The sequence below is a fragment of the Rhinatrema bivittatum genome, chromosome 17, assembly GCF_901001135.1.
Source record: "Rhinatrema bivittatum chromosome 17, aRhiBiv1.1, whole genome shotgun sequence".
In the NCBI taxonomy this organism is placed as follows: Eukaryota; Metazoa; Chordata; class Amphibia; order Gymnophiona; family Rhinatrematidae; genus Rhinatrema; species Rhinatrema bivittatum.
In genome coordinates this window covers 21,046,404-21,061,874 of record NC_042631.1, presented here as the reverse complement: position 1 = coordinate 21,061,874, position 15,471 = coordinate 21,046,404, and the positions used below count along the sequence as shown (strand labels likewise).

The following is a 15,471-nucleotide window of genomic DNA, read 5'->3' as shown; positions in this document are numbered from 1 at the left end:
ATGCTTGGCCCTGACGCAGCCAAAGAGATAGCTAAAGTGCCTCTCTCTGATAACACAATTTCCAGACGGATTGATGACATGTCTGCTGACATTGAAACAGTTGTTTTGGAAAAGGTGCGCATCAGTAAGAAATTTGCCTTGCAACTTGATGAGTCGACGGATATCAGTGGACATTGTCAGCTGTTGGCCAATGTGCGTTTTGTGGATGGAGAAGCCATTAGAGAAAACTTCCTATTTTGCAAGGCACTGCCAGAAAAATCAACAGGAGAGGTAATATTCCAGGTCACATCGGAATATCTTGATAAAAGTGGGCTTACATGGGAAAACTGCACAGGTGTCTGCACTGATGGAGCCGCAGCCATGGTCGGGCGCATCAAAGGCTTTGTAAGTAGGGTTAAAGAAAGAAACCCAGATGTTCTTGTTACCCACTGTTTCTTGCACCGTGAGGCCCTCGTTGCAAAGACCTTACCAGCAGATCTAGTTCCTGTGTTGGATGATGTTGTGTGCATAGTGAACTTTGTGAAGATGCGACCTTTGCGATGTCGCTTATTTGCGTCTTTGTGTACAGAAATGGAAGCGGAACATAAAATCTTATTGCTCCACACGGAGGTCCGGTGGCTGTCACGCGGCAAAGTGCTGGCCCGTGTGTATGAGTTGCGAGAGGAACTTAAAATATTTCTGACAAACGAGAGGTCCGATTTTTCAAAGCTGCTTGCAAGTGATGAGTGGTGTACAAAGCTGGCATACCTGGCTGATATATTTCAATATCTGAATGAACTGAACACACGGATGCAAGGCCGAAATGAAAACCTGCTTACAAGCACTGATAAAATGAACGGATTCCGTTTAAAGGTGCAGCTCTGGCAACAACATGTTCAGGGTGGCAACCTTCAGATGTTCCCGCTCACCGAGAAACTGCATGATGGCAACACTGCTGCAATGTGCGAGGTGATTGGCAGACATTTGAAAACTCTTGAGGAGAAATTGTCGTTTTATTTCTCTTCAGCCTTCACAGAATGCCTTGACTGGGTTAGGGACCCATACAGTTCATTATCCGTTGCTGGAAAGGACATGACTTTAAAGGAGCAAGAGGAACTCATTGAACTGAAGCAAGATCGCGGTTTAAAGCTAAAGTTTGCTGATCTTCCTTTAGACAGTTTTTGGTTATCTGTTGCCAAGGAGTTCCCCATTCTGGCCAACAAAGCTATTTTGACATTGCTCCCATTTTCAACCACATATCTATGTGAGCTGGGCTTCTCAAGCTTGACTGCCATAAAAACTAAAAACAGGGAGAGACTGAGAACTGTTGAGGAAGAGCTTCGTGTGTGTCTTTCCACCATTCCTGCCAGGATATCCCTTTTGTGTTCATCGAAACAGGCCCAGGTTTCACACTGAATGAGTATAGATACATTTAGAATCTATATTTTTAAACATATGTATAATATGTACTGTTTTAGTGTCATTTTGTGCCATTTTGGTTGGTGGTGTGCCCCGGGATTTTTTAAGTGTAAAAAGTGTGCCGCGGCTCAAAAAAGGTTGAAAATCACTGGCTTAAACCATCATAAACTTCGGCAATCGTTTATCACATCATAATCGCATCATAAATATCAACAATCGCTTATTACATCATAAATTTCAGCAATCATTTATCACATCATGTACTCTTTCTCGTGTCTTGCTTAAGGAAGAGGCAAGAGATCAAAAGATCATTCAGTATCAGCACTGTTGAAGAAACAAATTCATACCAGTTAGGGGACTTTTTTGGGTCAAAAAGAGACTAAAAGATTGAAGACCTGACCAAGCAGAAAAAGCTGGTAACCAGCGCTAATTACCAGCATCTTTATAATACTGATTAATCCATCTAGGCTGAACATTTACTGACAATTAATGCCATGTCTAGGTTCCTGCAAGGATACCTGCTAGACTAATTGCTAAAATTTGACAAAAATCTACAAAAAGAAAATGCAACATTATGCTGCATAACTATATTCATTTCAGGAGGAAAGTGGAGGCCAATCAGCCATCAGCCATAAAAGCCATCAGTGCGGAAAAGATACAAAGACAGAGCAGCGGATGTAAGGCAGACTGGGGGAGAGTGAAAGTGTACTGAGAAGGACAGTGTTTTCCAGAATTTATCCAATAACCTCCTGTGTTCTAGAGGGGTTTGGTATGGGGATGTTCTAGCAATGTTTATTGGTTAAAACCTAAAGAGAGTCCTAACTATAATTCCACCATTGGTCATTTTGTAGGCTACAGGTCCACAGTTTCTCACTATAATGCTGATGCCCAGTTCAGTTTTTCCATTTTAATTATATTTCATATTTTTTTTTTAGCACTTTTACTCAAACAACTCTATGGTTAACTTTTTAAAAGAAAAGCTGTTTTACCGAGATTGTGTGGCATCAGAGAAACATGAGAAGGAAGTTAGTGGCAGATAAGAATATAATGCAAAGGACAGAGAACCAAAAATACCAATAAAGAGGTATGAGTACATCAATGCAAAAAAAACAAACCAAAAAAACAGATATAGTAACATCAAAATAACTAGGCATGGAACACAGAGTCGGCGGCATTCCGGGGGCGGGTGGGAGCTGTTTCCAGGCAGAGCTGAATTATCCGCATAAGTTATAGGGGCTATCTCTAGTCGGGCCATAGGGCTGTCCTAAAGTTAGCTGGTCAGACATAACCGGCTAACTTTAAGATAAGTGGGTATATTCAGCGGCGCGACCACACCGCTCAATTCAGCCTGCTAGTTAGCTGGCTGTGTTTATCCGGCTAAATAGCTGAGCCGCACAGCGGCTGAAAATGGAGCCCATCATTTCTTGCATAAAAGGAAAACAGCACAAGAAAGAAACACACTTCTAAACTGATTAGGATTAAAAAAAAAAACCCAAAACCTTTCAAGTTACATAAACTATTTGATTTGTCGCCATGTCTAGAAAAAACAAATCCAGTGACAAAATTAACCCTTTGACCTTAGCCTGGAATGGAATTTTTGCTGTCTTCGGAAAGCAGGGCCACAGGGACGGCAGTCGACTGAACTAGGATCCTTTTTCACCGAAAATATTCAAAGAATTTTTTTTTTTTTGGCTTTCTTCATAAATTAAGTTAGCTGCAACAATACCCAGCTTTGCCTTCATTACCTGAGACCCCCCAGCGGCCGGGACAAGGCATGTGAGGAGGTTTGCAATAAGATTCTCCAGCGAGACATTCAGGCTATCAACATACACGGTGTAGATCAGGCCAAGGCAAGCCTAGAAAGGGTAAAAACAGTGAACATGTAAGCGCTTTACACCAGGGACACAAGTTAAAAAATGGAGATTGTAACAGTATATATTTTTTTTAATTGGTATTCAAAGATGATTGAGAAATGAATAATGGCTACTTTCCAATAAGGGGGGGTTTGATGAAATTTCATTGATGGAGATGGCATTCATTAAAAATGCCACCAAGACCCTGGAGTTTTCAGGATATATTTAAATATTAATTTTATTTCCAGTAAGTAATCTGTTTCAACAGCTGTACATTACGGAATATATTTTCTAATTATATTCACTGATAATTTGCTAACGGTCAAAAAATATATATATATTTTTTCCAACTTTGATTAACAATCATTATATCAAATCTCCAGACAGGAATTTTGGTAAAATGATGTCATGTCATATGATGTGATTTTTCCCAGTGGAAATTTGAAATAATCAATTAACCAATTATACAAGTCACAAGTTCATAAAATAATCATTCAACCATGAGTATTTTCTAAAAACTAAACTTAAAAATATCATAAGTACAGTAAATGTCATTTTACAGTTTAACAAAGAAAACAGTGACAAAGTAAAAATGTAGATAACCAAAGTCAAAAAATTCAAGACACAAAAATATTTTGATATTGATATGCCCCTTTCCAAATGTGTTAGCAGTTGCTAACCTTTATAGAAATTGCTATTCTACAACTAGACACTATAAGAAATAAGTGTAAACTTTGCTGAAAACTATTTTAAAAAGCCATTTCATAACAGCTACAGAGCTAATGGGACTTGGGTGGCTGTCAGTCACAGCTGTGGCAGCCTGACTTTCAGACAATGTGTCTGTTTCCTGTGGTGGCAGGCATAGGTATTGGAAATAGGAGTGCAGTTTTCCATTATAAAAGGTCAAAACTAGTTTTCAGCACCCCCAACTATAAAAATATTTCCAGCTCCCCTGGTGGTAGGTACTAAAGAGGTACCTATGTACAGAGGTAGTACATATGTACAGAACATATGTACAGAGAGAACATATGTACAGAGAGGTAGAACATATGTACAGAGGTAGTACCTACCTCTGTACATATGTTCCTGATTTATGGTTCCTGATTTATGGTTCACAGTTACATTTAATTGAGTTTATGAAAGTTCTCTTTTAATAGTTTTCCTGTATACTTGTGTTAATGTATTCTGCCTTGAGGCGACTGTTTTAATGTATTTCCGCCCTGGAGGCGACTGTTCAGTTCCTTGTAAACCGGTGCGATATGTATTCTTTACAGGAACATCGGTATATAAAAATTAAAAATAAATAAATAAATAAATAAAGGAAAACAGGAAGTACATGCATGATGCTAGAAGCCCAGGTTTACATAACTGTGACTGACTGCCTCCTTATTCCCATCAACTTACTAGCCGTCCTGTGACATATTTCAAAATAGTTATTTTTAGTTCATTCTAGAACTGAGGGTAATTTTCAAAGGAGTTACACCTGTAAATGTAACATACTATCATAACTATTTTCAAAAGCCCATTTACATGCTGAAAGTTCACTTATGCATGTAAAATCTATTGACAATTCAATGGCATATATTGTAGCAATTTTCAAAAGCCCACTTACAGAGTTAAAGTACATTTACTCATGTAAAACCTAATTTTAAGCATGTACATGCTTTTTAAAATCAAGCCCACTGTATTCAGGAACTTAGCTGCACATTAACTATAATTATTTCTTTAAAAAATAGATACCAAAATTATTTTAACAAGGATACTTTAACACGGCCTTTTTTTGTTGTGTGGTACAGAGCTCTAGTAGCTGCATTGATCCAGGAGAAAGTTGGAGGCTTTGTAGTTTGTGATATTAACGTATAGGAGCATTTGCAACCACACAGATGCCTTATTCATGTTGATTCTAAAAAATGTCATACTACATAGAATCCAGTTCAAGAATCAAGTCACTGGGGTTTTTTTTTTGTGTTTGCTTAAATATTGAGGTCGTGTGGAGTGGATGAAATGTTCTGTCTCTCGTCAGTACACCTAGAAACAATCTGTAATTTCAAATTACCTTTCACATTTCAGTTTGACCTGGAATTTGCCATATGCCTTGCCTTGGTCTACTTATATGTTAAGTAACGTATTTTACAATTGTATTTATAATTATTCTGCACACCGCTTTGTAGCCTAATTGAGAGAAGTGGTTTATAAATTTGGAAATAAATGTGTTGAGTTTGGCTAAAAACAGGCAATGTCTTTTACAGGAACATAAACATAGAAGCACAACATATGACGGCAGATTAGGACTGTAAGGACCAATAACAGGAGGATTTTTCATTCAGCTGAGAATGCTCAACTGTTTACCTTATGGGCTATGCGAATTCAGAAATAGATCTTCACAAGTCAAAGGGCAAAGCATTAATCCACTAAGGCATTTATTCTGCTGGATCCTACACTTTTACTTAATACAGTCTAATTCTATATGCACTGATAAAGTCCCACACCAGTGCTAAAATGCTGTAAATCAAAGCGACTTGTCATTGCTGCTCATTAAAAACGAATTTGTACACTGACACAGATTACAGATGACAGCTGGGAGTACTTTACCCGGAAAATTTCTGGATAATCTAATCGGGACACCAACACCAGACTTTTAGGGGCAAACACTTGAGCAGGCTGAATTAAACCAGATTCTTCTTCACCTTCCGTATCTTCATGTTTAGTGCCCTATAAAAGAGAGACATAAATCAAACAAGAAACAATATGAAAGCAAGGAAGACGCACATCTCAAAGGAGTGGATGGCAATAAAGAGAATCAGAGACCCAGCACTGCAATTGCATTTTCTGTGCGTTTTAGAATTTGGAATTGGTTTACTAAAAACGAATCAGAAGCACTTTCTGGAGGAATGCAAATATTAAGAATGGGCAAAGCTACATTTCAGCAATTTGGGCCGTTAAAAGACCGTATTTGTGTGTCTGACAATACGGAATCGGGCACCAGCTACTCAGGAATTCTGCGGAAATTTACTCTGGAAAGAGAATACAGCATTCTGCAAATGTTTGAATTTGGCAGCGCTTCCACCGATATGCAAATGTTTTCCCATCACGTCAGTATTCTGTTGAATGCACACAAATTAAAACAGAGAAAAGAAGACATCATGCCTACCGAAGATAAAAACAGAAAGGAAATGTAGGTTTCAGAAATGATCCTGTAAACTGAAGTCTAGATAACAAGCTTCAGTCTCTCTTTGATCGTCCATACAAGATTATTCTGCGATACAATATTCAATGATAAACTTCCGAGATCTATATTGTTGAGCTTTTTTTTTTTTTTTTTTTTTAAAAGAAGATGGACACCATAGGGACACCACAGGGACCAAATCAAATGTTATGACATGAGAGGAACTGATCAAGGCTGAAGGAAGATTCAGTATGGCAATAAAGCTTATCCTGATTTGTTTAAAAAAGGCAGAAGGGTTATTTTGGTTGGGGAAAGGGAAATTCATTTAACACCACTAGTGCTCATCTTTTTCATTTATTATTTTATCGGATAATCTGAAAGTATAAAGCTGAACCTAAAAACTTCATCAAGGGTAGAAGTCTTCAGCACGCAGCTTTCAAGCGTCCCAGATACATTTTTGGCCCAGTAGCTCCTCCCTTCACCCTGTCCTTGCAGTTCAACCGAACTAGTACTGGGTTCTGGCACCACGAGCCTTCATTTGAACCTGCTCAGTGATTTTTTTTCCTGTATACTAATGGCCACACCACGAGCATTTATTGTTTTATAAGTGTTTTGTGGAAAGGCTGAAGACATGGCCTTCCCCCAAGTAGGAAGCATGCCCGATCAGCTTACTAGCAGTTTACTTTAGCTCCTGACAGGAGTTACATTTAAATGCTAGAAAAATCACTTTAAATTTAACTTTGGTTCAGGGGGCCTTACTGCACAGTATGCTAACTAGTGGAGAGCTCATTACAATGCTATGCACACGTTTAAGCATTAAACTCGCATACTACTTAAACAGCACTTTTTTTTTTTTTCAATGTCATGGGCCTTTGTATAAAAAGCATTCAGTTCTCTCACACACTGGTGAGGTAAAGAAATGAAATCCATGCACATACTTTACTGGCTTGGCCCGAATCCTGTCCCTAAAGCTGCCCCTTTTCTCTGGATGGGTCGGGAGGAGGCTATTTTCAAAGTGATTTTTTTCCCCATGGGGAAACAGTTTACTCATGGGAAAAAAAAAAAAAGCTCTTTGAAAATTGCACCCCAAATATTTAATAAGCCATGTATACTTCAAGTACCTCAACCACAGCTGGATTACAGTGGATTACCATTGGATTAGAGCACATTGTTTATGAAAACTCACCTTCATATGATAAGTTTGAATTACTTTGGAAGCTGTAACAATATGCTGCCAATTTAGAGGCATAACTACTTGTTAAAAATGGCCTTTTAAATCCAGAGATCAGCTGACACTCTAAACTACCTGGCCAACATTTCTATTTCAGTGTGTCTAGAGATAAGAATGGATCAACAAGAATCAGAAACCTGCTTTACAACTTCATTTAAACATGAAAACCCTCTTTAACATATACCTACTCCCTCTATGTCACCTCATCTCAAGTCTCGGAATAACATACTATATGTACGCCGATGACATCCAGATCATCATCCCAGTATTTAACACATTAGAAGAGGCACTAAGCACAGCAGCCAACCACCTAACCTCAATCAGAAACATGCTAAACCAGCTAAAGCTATGCCTGAACATGAATAAAACTGAATGCATCCTCATAGGAAGAAACAACTCAGAACAAACTACCGCTACACACTCCCTTTTAATCGACAACATTAACATCCCGCTAAAAAACACTACAAAGGACCTCGGCATCTGGATTGACAACGAACTTAACTTAAAAAAAGAACATCGCAACTAAAACCAAAGAAGGATTCCACAAGCTTCACATCCTGAAACATCTTAAACCACTTCTCCACCATTATGAATTCCAAACAGTGCTACAATCGCTGATTTTCAACAGCCTTGATTACTGCAACTCGCTCCTGATAGGCCTTCCTAAATCTACTCTAAAACCACTGCAACTGCTACAAAACACCGCAGCCAGAATCCTAACCGGCAAGAAGAAATCAGAACACATCACCCCTGTTTTGAGAAGTCTACACTGGCTCCCAATCGAGCAGAGAATCGAATTCAAAACCCTAACAATAGTGCACAATGCCATATACAAAGCAGACAACACCACACTCAACAACATGATCCAACAACACAAACCTCAACGAAAAACCAGAACTGCCTGCAAACTACTCCTAGACATACCCTCACTTCCCTTGGCAAAGCTTACTATCACTAGAAACAGAGCCTTCTCCAAAGCAGGACCAAACTTATGGAACTCCTTACCACAATACCTAAACTCAATGAACGACAGCAAATCCTTCAAAAAAGAACTGAAAACATGGATATTCAGCTAAACGTTCAGAGATGGTGTGGGCTAAAAGACTTACCTCTACCTTCAACACTATCCATGTCGGCTGCACTCCCTAAACTGACCAACTGCTCTCCGTCCCCTCCGCACCTCTCCGTTTCCACCGCTCTCCACCTCCCGCTCTCCCCTTATAACGTGCACCTCTAATGATGTAATGATCTGATCCACCCGCCGTCCGATTTTCCTTCCTCCCCCCTATTTCTCCCCCCACTCCAGTCATATCTCATTGGTTTTTTTTAGTTTGTGTTTAGAAATTTTTATTAGTATTAGGCTGCTTATAAAGTATAGTTGACCAATATGCATCTCTCATTCAACTGATCAATATATGTTCTACTATGTTCCATTGTCAGTTCGATGTAACAACTTGTTCTACTGTGAACCGGGGTGAAGGCTAATTGCTAAACCTTGGTATATAAAAGCTCTGAAATAAATAAATAAATAAATAAATAAATAAATAAATAAATAAATAGTGTCTAGTACGAAGTGTCTCCTGAAATTTCTTTGCCACACAATTTAAGTGCATTACAGTATATAAAATTTTTTTACAAGGTGCTATTTTCTGGAAAAGTTTTAGTTGAATTAAAGTCTACACAATATGTGTGGAATTTAATGTAATCACTCAAAAGAAGTCCCTCTATGCTTGTTCTCTACTGATTTTCTTTATTAATGTATAATTGTACAGCACTCCCAATCAAGTTATTGGGAATTCTAATGCACCCATGGAATTCATCATTAAATAATGTCTACTTGGTACAAAACATTTAACCTTAAAGATACTATTATCAAGGCAACTAACGCTGCGATTCTATTCAAATATGTTTTGTTGATATAAAAAACATGACATATTATAAACTGATATTGGAACATAGGTATTCTGGTTCTTTTTATCCATGCATGATTATTTTCTCAAGCTGTTTCTTTTGTGTTATGATAGTCATAATGTATTATAATAGAAACCAGAAAATTCTACTCAAAACACACATAAGCAGATGTGTATTAATTTGCAAAAAATTATTCAAGACCCTCATAACCACGCAAAGACACTACAGCGTATTACTGCACTGAACCTGTATTGCTGACTGCCAGAGCAATTGCCTTGCTGCCATGATGAGTCATCCTTTTCGTTTCATCCCATAAAAAGACTAATCCCATCCATGGACAGTACATGGGGATGGCCTTTCCTTGGACATCCATACAATCCCTGAAGCAAAGAGAGGCTAATCTCTTGAAACACTGCAACGTCAGATTCCAGAGAACTCTTTTTTTTATATAGGGATTTAGACTTCAGAAAGTCCCCAGAAGACTTCATTGAAACTGGATTCCTAGATAGTCTTTAGAAAATATGGCTTGGGTTGGTTTTCCTTCAGCCTTTTGATGACATCATTACACCTGATTACCATCAAAACAGCTGTATCAGATAAGCATCTTAAGTACTTTTTTTAAAGGCATTTTTATGTGCATATCAAAAATTTCCCCAAAAAACATTTCAGTAGCATTAGTTACATTCAATTGCAGGACAATGACCAATGATTATAACCCAAATGCTGGTTGAGACATCAGTCAATTTTTTTAATAGTCTCTTTGCACAGTGGTTAAGATGGTCTTTGAATCATTTTTTGCAAATTAATACACATATGCATGTGTGTTTTGCTTTGAGTAGATTTTCTGGTTTAAATTGTTATATTGTATTTTACTCTTGAGTTTTCTGTACTAATAATTATAAAGCATTTCTTGAGTGATGAAGGGAGGATAACTCTCAAAAGCTAGTCACAGATGTATTAAGTTAGTTCAATAAAACAGTACAGCCTACAATTTGTTTGTTCATTCTTATTTCTACATATGCAGGTGCAGTAACATGGCAAAGATAATACTAGGCTGATGCTGTAATGTTTTATTCAACATGAAGATATTATTAAAGCAACATCTTTTAGCAGCTTGGAGACTAGTAAGTAGCCAGCGAAATGTCTAATGAGCATTTCAAACTCCATTGCCAGGGATAGCAAACATAATGTGAAATAAAGAGGCACCAGAATGTCACACTTAAGCAGATGTAGAGTAATTACAGTATATTGTAAGCACATTCACATTCTCACTCTATGCACAAAGACTTCTAACAATGGGATGCAAAATGCATTTCACAATGCACTCTGGACATCTTTGCATCTAAGATCAACCAGGTAGCTTGACACGTATTATTGCTTATTGTTATTGTGTCTGCCACAGGATGCTCTGCAATTCAAAAAGGAAATGCTCTCAATCATGTGCAGAGTCTGAGCATATAGTCTCTGACACAATTTAAATTCTCTCAGTAGTTGAAACTCTATTTTTTCAGAAGGAAACCAGCTGGGAGTTGCAGTAAGCCTCCTTTTCTGTGGAATGCTGAACCACTAGTGAAGAAATGGTGAATTCAAAGGAAAATCTCGTGACCCAATTACTCAGCACATTGTAAGCTTGGCACACTGTAACTATAACAGCATTGCTATAATGTTTAGGAAAAAAAACATTATTCATTCGCAAAGATTATTTGCCTGATAGCAATATCATTACCAATAAAATTCCAAATCAGAGATGGCTTGTAATTTCTTCCAGGCCTACCAGGCTGCTGAGTGTTCAGATTAAAGGGACACTATACCAACTGACTTTTCAATATTTAACATTTTTTATGAGGGTGACTTTGGCATTGCACTGGGAGTATGAAGGGATGGACTGGATGGTCCTAATAGACTTGTCAGTAGTCATCTACTATTACAGAGGTAGGAATAGGGTTAGGAAGTTGTGGTATTCCAAACAACCCACCCTTTGCTCTTTCTTGCCAAGAGCAAAGGGAGAACTGATAAAGATAAAACAAAGGGCAAATAAAGGAAGCACAATGGAGAAGAAGCAAACTTGTGAGAGGTACATCATGCTACAATTAAAAAAGCTTGAATATCAATATAATACCATTTTAAGTCAACACAACCTTAAACATGAAAATGTTTTGAGAAAAGATTGTGTTGATGATTTTTTACAGATTTACTCAACTGAGATATTTAATTGAATATTTGAAAGATCAAGCAGAAAAAAATACTGTTCCTTGAGGTGATTTGTTGGTGAAATTGCATATTACATTTTGGATCCCTCTGAAAAACGTAATAGTTCAGTGCGTTGCACTGTGGTATCAACCTAAAGATGTCATGTAAGAGAAACTAAGTAGTAGCTTAGCCACATTTTTTGGCTTAGTCCACTGCTACTAAGGGAGCTGCTAACCTTAGTTGGCTAGAATCGCTTTTCCTCAAATATAGGGCTTTCCTGCTTTTACTGCAAAATATGAAGAAGAATCCAATGAGACAGAATCAGACTGCTAATGCCAATATCTGAGTGGGTTCAGTAAGAGAGAATATCCAAAAGGGACTGGAGCCCTTGAGATTGTCGCAGCTGGGCCATCTGGAGAGAGGATAAGCTATTCTCCTGGTATAGCTGTTTGGGAAAGAGAATCATAATTCCAATCTCCTTACTCTCGAATCCAAACATGGAAGGAGACCAGTGTTTCTTCTTCCTTCAATGTTTGGTGCCATGTCCCCTCGGCTCCAAAGTTGAATCCAAGGAACCCTTTTCGGATGCCAAGTAGAAAGAATGGGATGGTTCCCTACCTTGGGCCTATGGTTAGATTTTGGTGATAAGGAGGCAAGAGGTTCCCTCAGTACCAAAACATCACCAGCAGATGGTGCAGCTACTAGGTCCATTGACACGGATGCCTTTGGTGCCAGTCTATGGACTGAATGTTGCTTTTGCTGGAAAGATGTCATGTACTCTCAGTTAAAAACATATAAAAAACTCACTTGAACGGCTGATGGCAAAATTAATTTTGACTCAATCCCACAAGAAACAGATGTGTTCAACATTTAAGTTTATCCATAGACAATGTCTTGATGCAACAAGTGAACGTATTTATATTCTTCAAATAAACAGGCAGTCTTAACTATATAAGGCTGAAAGAATACAGTTCATTTATAATAATAGCACCGAAGGCCCCCCGACATGGTCCCTTGTTTTGCAATGGCTGCATCAGGAGGGACAGAAATAGACTGCAGGGATCTTCAAATCAGTAATGCAAACAATCTGTAAATAAATAAGGAAATGCTGTAAACACTGATGAAGCAAAATGGCAAACCCCAAAAGAATGATTAAAAAATTTAAAAAAAAAGAGAGAGAGACATACCTTTAAGGAAGTGTAAACTATGCCCGAGACTGCAGTGTTGGAGGATGCCGGCAGCCTAATTAAAATCACAAAAGCGCGCTAAAATGAAGCCAATCAAAAGTGGGATACCCACATACAATCTGACGTCAGGCCAGGTGAAACGTCATTAAGAATGAGCCAATCGAGGAGAGAGGCAGTTGGAAAATAGTAAAAATGTTAAAATGCAAAAACGGATGTCATAAAAAGACAGACCATTCGATTTCTTTATTAAGCCCCGTGGGGGAGAGAGACCCCAATTTGAATATCCAATGCTGTTCCCAATGTATTAATCAATTTGAACAATAGCCCCCACTAGAAAAGGACTGTAGAATTTCAATGACAAAAAACTTCAAGTCAGAAATCAGAAAGTTGTTTATGCAACCAATGCGATGTCCTCCATTTCTGTGCTGAAAATTCATTTTGGATCATTGTGTGACCATCATAAAGAAATGCAGACTGCACAAATGTTTTGTGTCTGACGTCATTTATATGCATGCCAAAATATAATCATTGGTCACAACTTTTCACAGAATTTAAATTAAAGGCAATTTTTTAAATTAAAATACATTTTTAATTTTCACTATGCAAGTAAAGATTTCTTGTATGAATGTATCTCTGAAGGTGATCTTGATGACATAAAGGCTCCAATCTCCGAGTTGTCATTCTTGTGATATACATGTTTTAACTTATTCCCTTAGGAGCCAGAAGAATCCAGTAGGACCTGGGTTTAACCAAAGAGGTATCACTCTGTTTTATTTAAAATAATTTATGAACAAACAACTATTCGGACATGCATATAAATGACATCAGATACAAAACATTTGTGCAGTCAGCGTTTCTTTATGATGGTCACACTAATCCAAGGTTAATTTTGCCATCAGCTGTTTAAATAAGTGAGTTCTATATGTTTTTGAATATTGTTTCTCATTCTGTGGTCTTATCTACAGTAATGTACTCTTGGCTGTCAGAGCTTGAGGACCCTGAGCAGATGCCACAGCCAAGTGCATCCTGCCCTAACATCAAACATTACACATACTTTGCAGTGGTCCGTTATGGATATCTTGAAGTTACAGCAGGAGCATCTCTTGAAACTGCTGGTTCTTCTTCCTGGTAATTGTGAGTAAAATGAAGTGAAATCAAACCCAGAAATCTTTGTCACTCAACCAGGCCACACTGAGAGGAAAAAATCTCAGTCAGACAACCAGAGATGAAAAACAAAGAAAATTTAGTAAAATGACAAAGAAATCTAATTAATATAGGCAGAAAAAGGCTGACCTAGGCTGCTGCAAAGCAAAGAGAAGAATTCTGGCATTCTCTGAACAGAGTTTAGGAAAACGTCCAACATCACCACAGACAAAAACAGACTGAGGGGTCCCTGCATGACTGTGATTGGGCAGGAAGTCTTGTGCACGCTGTGAAAAGCCATCTATGTTTTTCCACGGTAATGCAGGAAATGATACAAGTCAGGATCAGAAATGTTGGGCCTTGAGAATCTGGGATCCCTGGAGCCCTAAGAATAGACTATCGGGGTTAGCCCCAAAACTGGCTGACTCTCAGAACACCACAATGGCAATTATCTTGCCAACTTGGTGGGGGCTAGACAAACCTCTGAAAGTTCTTGCCTGGACCACCACTGGATATGCCCCAGACTGAGGGCTGAATATTAGGATCCCTCACCTGACACACTTTTGCTGGTCCAACAGTCTCCTAAAGTCTTCTTCTGTGGAACGGGTGCTCGACTGACTTGGATTCTTGATCCATACCAATGCCACCCAAAGCTGAGTAGCAATCTTAGACCTGACAGGCTTTGGCCTTTATTATAAGACAAGATTATTTTTTGACATGTACAGTATCAAAAAAAAAAAAAAACTTTGCTTATAATCAAACCAATAAAATAATCAGCTTTAACAGCACATATAGAACTGCGTTAAAGCCTTCTTTAGCAGTATCTTTGACAGTCAAATAAGCTCCCAAAAGTAAAAATGGGCTAATATCTGGACAATAACTACTAATTTGATCTTTATTGCTTAAATACTTGAAACTATATTAATGCTATCATAATTAAACTGTTACATACATGATGCCATCAAGGGTGACTTCTCTGCACTGACTTACCTACATTCACACAATGATGTCAAGAGTAAGGGGTATTTTGCTCCCATTTGGAGGACAGGTGTTTGCTTATATAGCTATAGGATTACTTATCTTCAAAATTAAAGTAAGACTTTAAACCTTGTGAGGTAGTAAGCACCCAGAAATAATTTTTAATTAGAGTTTTCCTTACAAGTCACCATGGAAACCAAAATTAGCATGACAAAAAAAATTAAGGATTTTGTTCTGGATTAAGCAACAAAATTTCCATATACTTATAGTTCACATTGTAAGCAGCAGATAAATGTGTTTTGCTACTGAATGTGGAATACAGAAGTCAAGCCAGTAAAAGGTGCTGCCATCTGCTGGACTAGTCACATTGATTTTCCCATCAAAGTTATTTTACTACAAGACCAAGGAGTACAG

The 15,471-nt window shown here is 38.0% G+C and overlaps 1 protein-coding gene across 6 annotated transcripts in view; it reads right to left on the bottom strand.

The window, feature by feature from the left end:
- Positions 1 to 15,471, bottom strand: part of SBF2 (SET binding factor 2) — a 469,097-nt gene that overhangs the window by 253,262 nt on the left and 200,364 nt on the right. For all 6 annotated transcript variants that reach the window (XR_003853250.1, XR_003853249.1, XR_003853248.1 and 3 more), the window contains 2 exons: positions 5,844 to 5,963; positions 3,144 to 3,254 (listed from right to left, as the gene is read on the bottom strand). Coding sequence is in view for 3 of the 6 variants with exons in the window: in XM_029582714.1 (XP_029438574.1) it covers positions 3,144 to 3,254; positions 5,844 to 5,963 (231 nt within the window). In the remaining 3 variants the exon portion in view is untranslated. The remainder of the gene's footprint in view (positions 1 to 3,143; positions 3,255 to 5,843; positions 5,964 to 15,471) is intronic.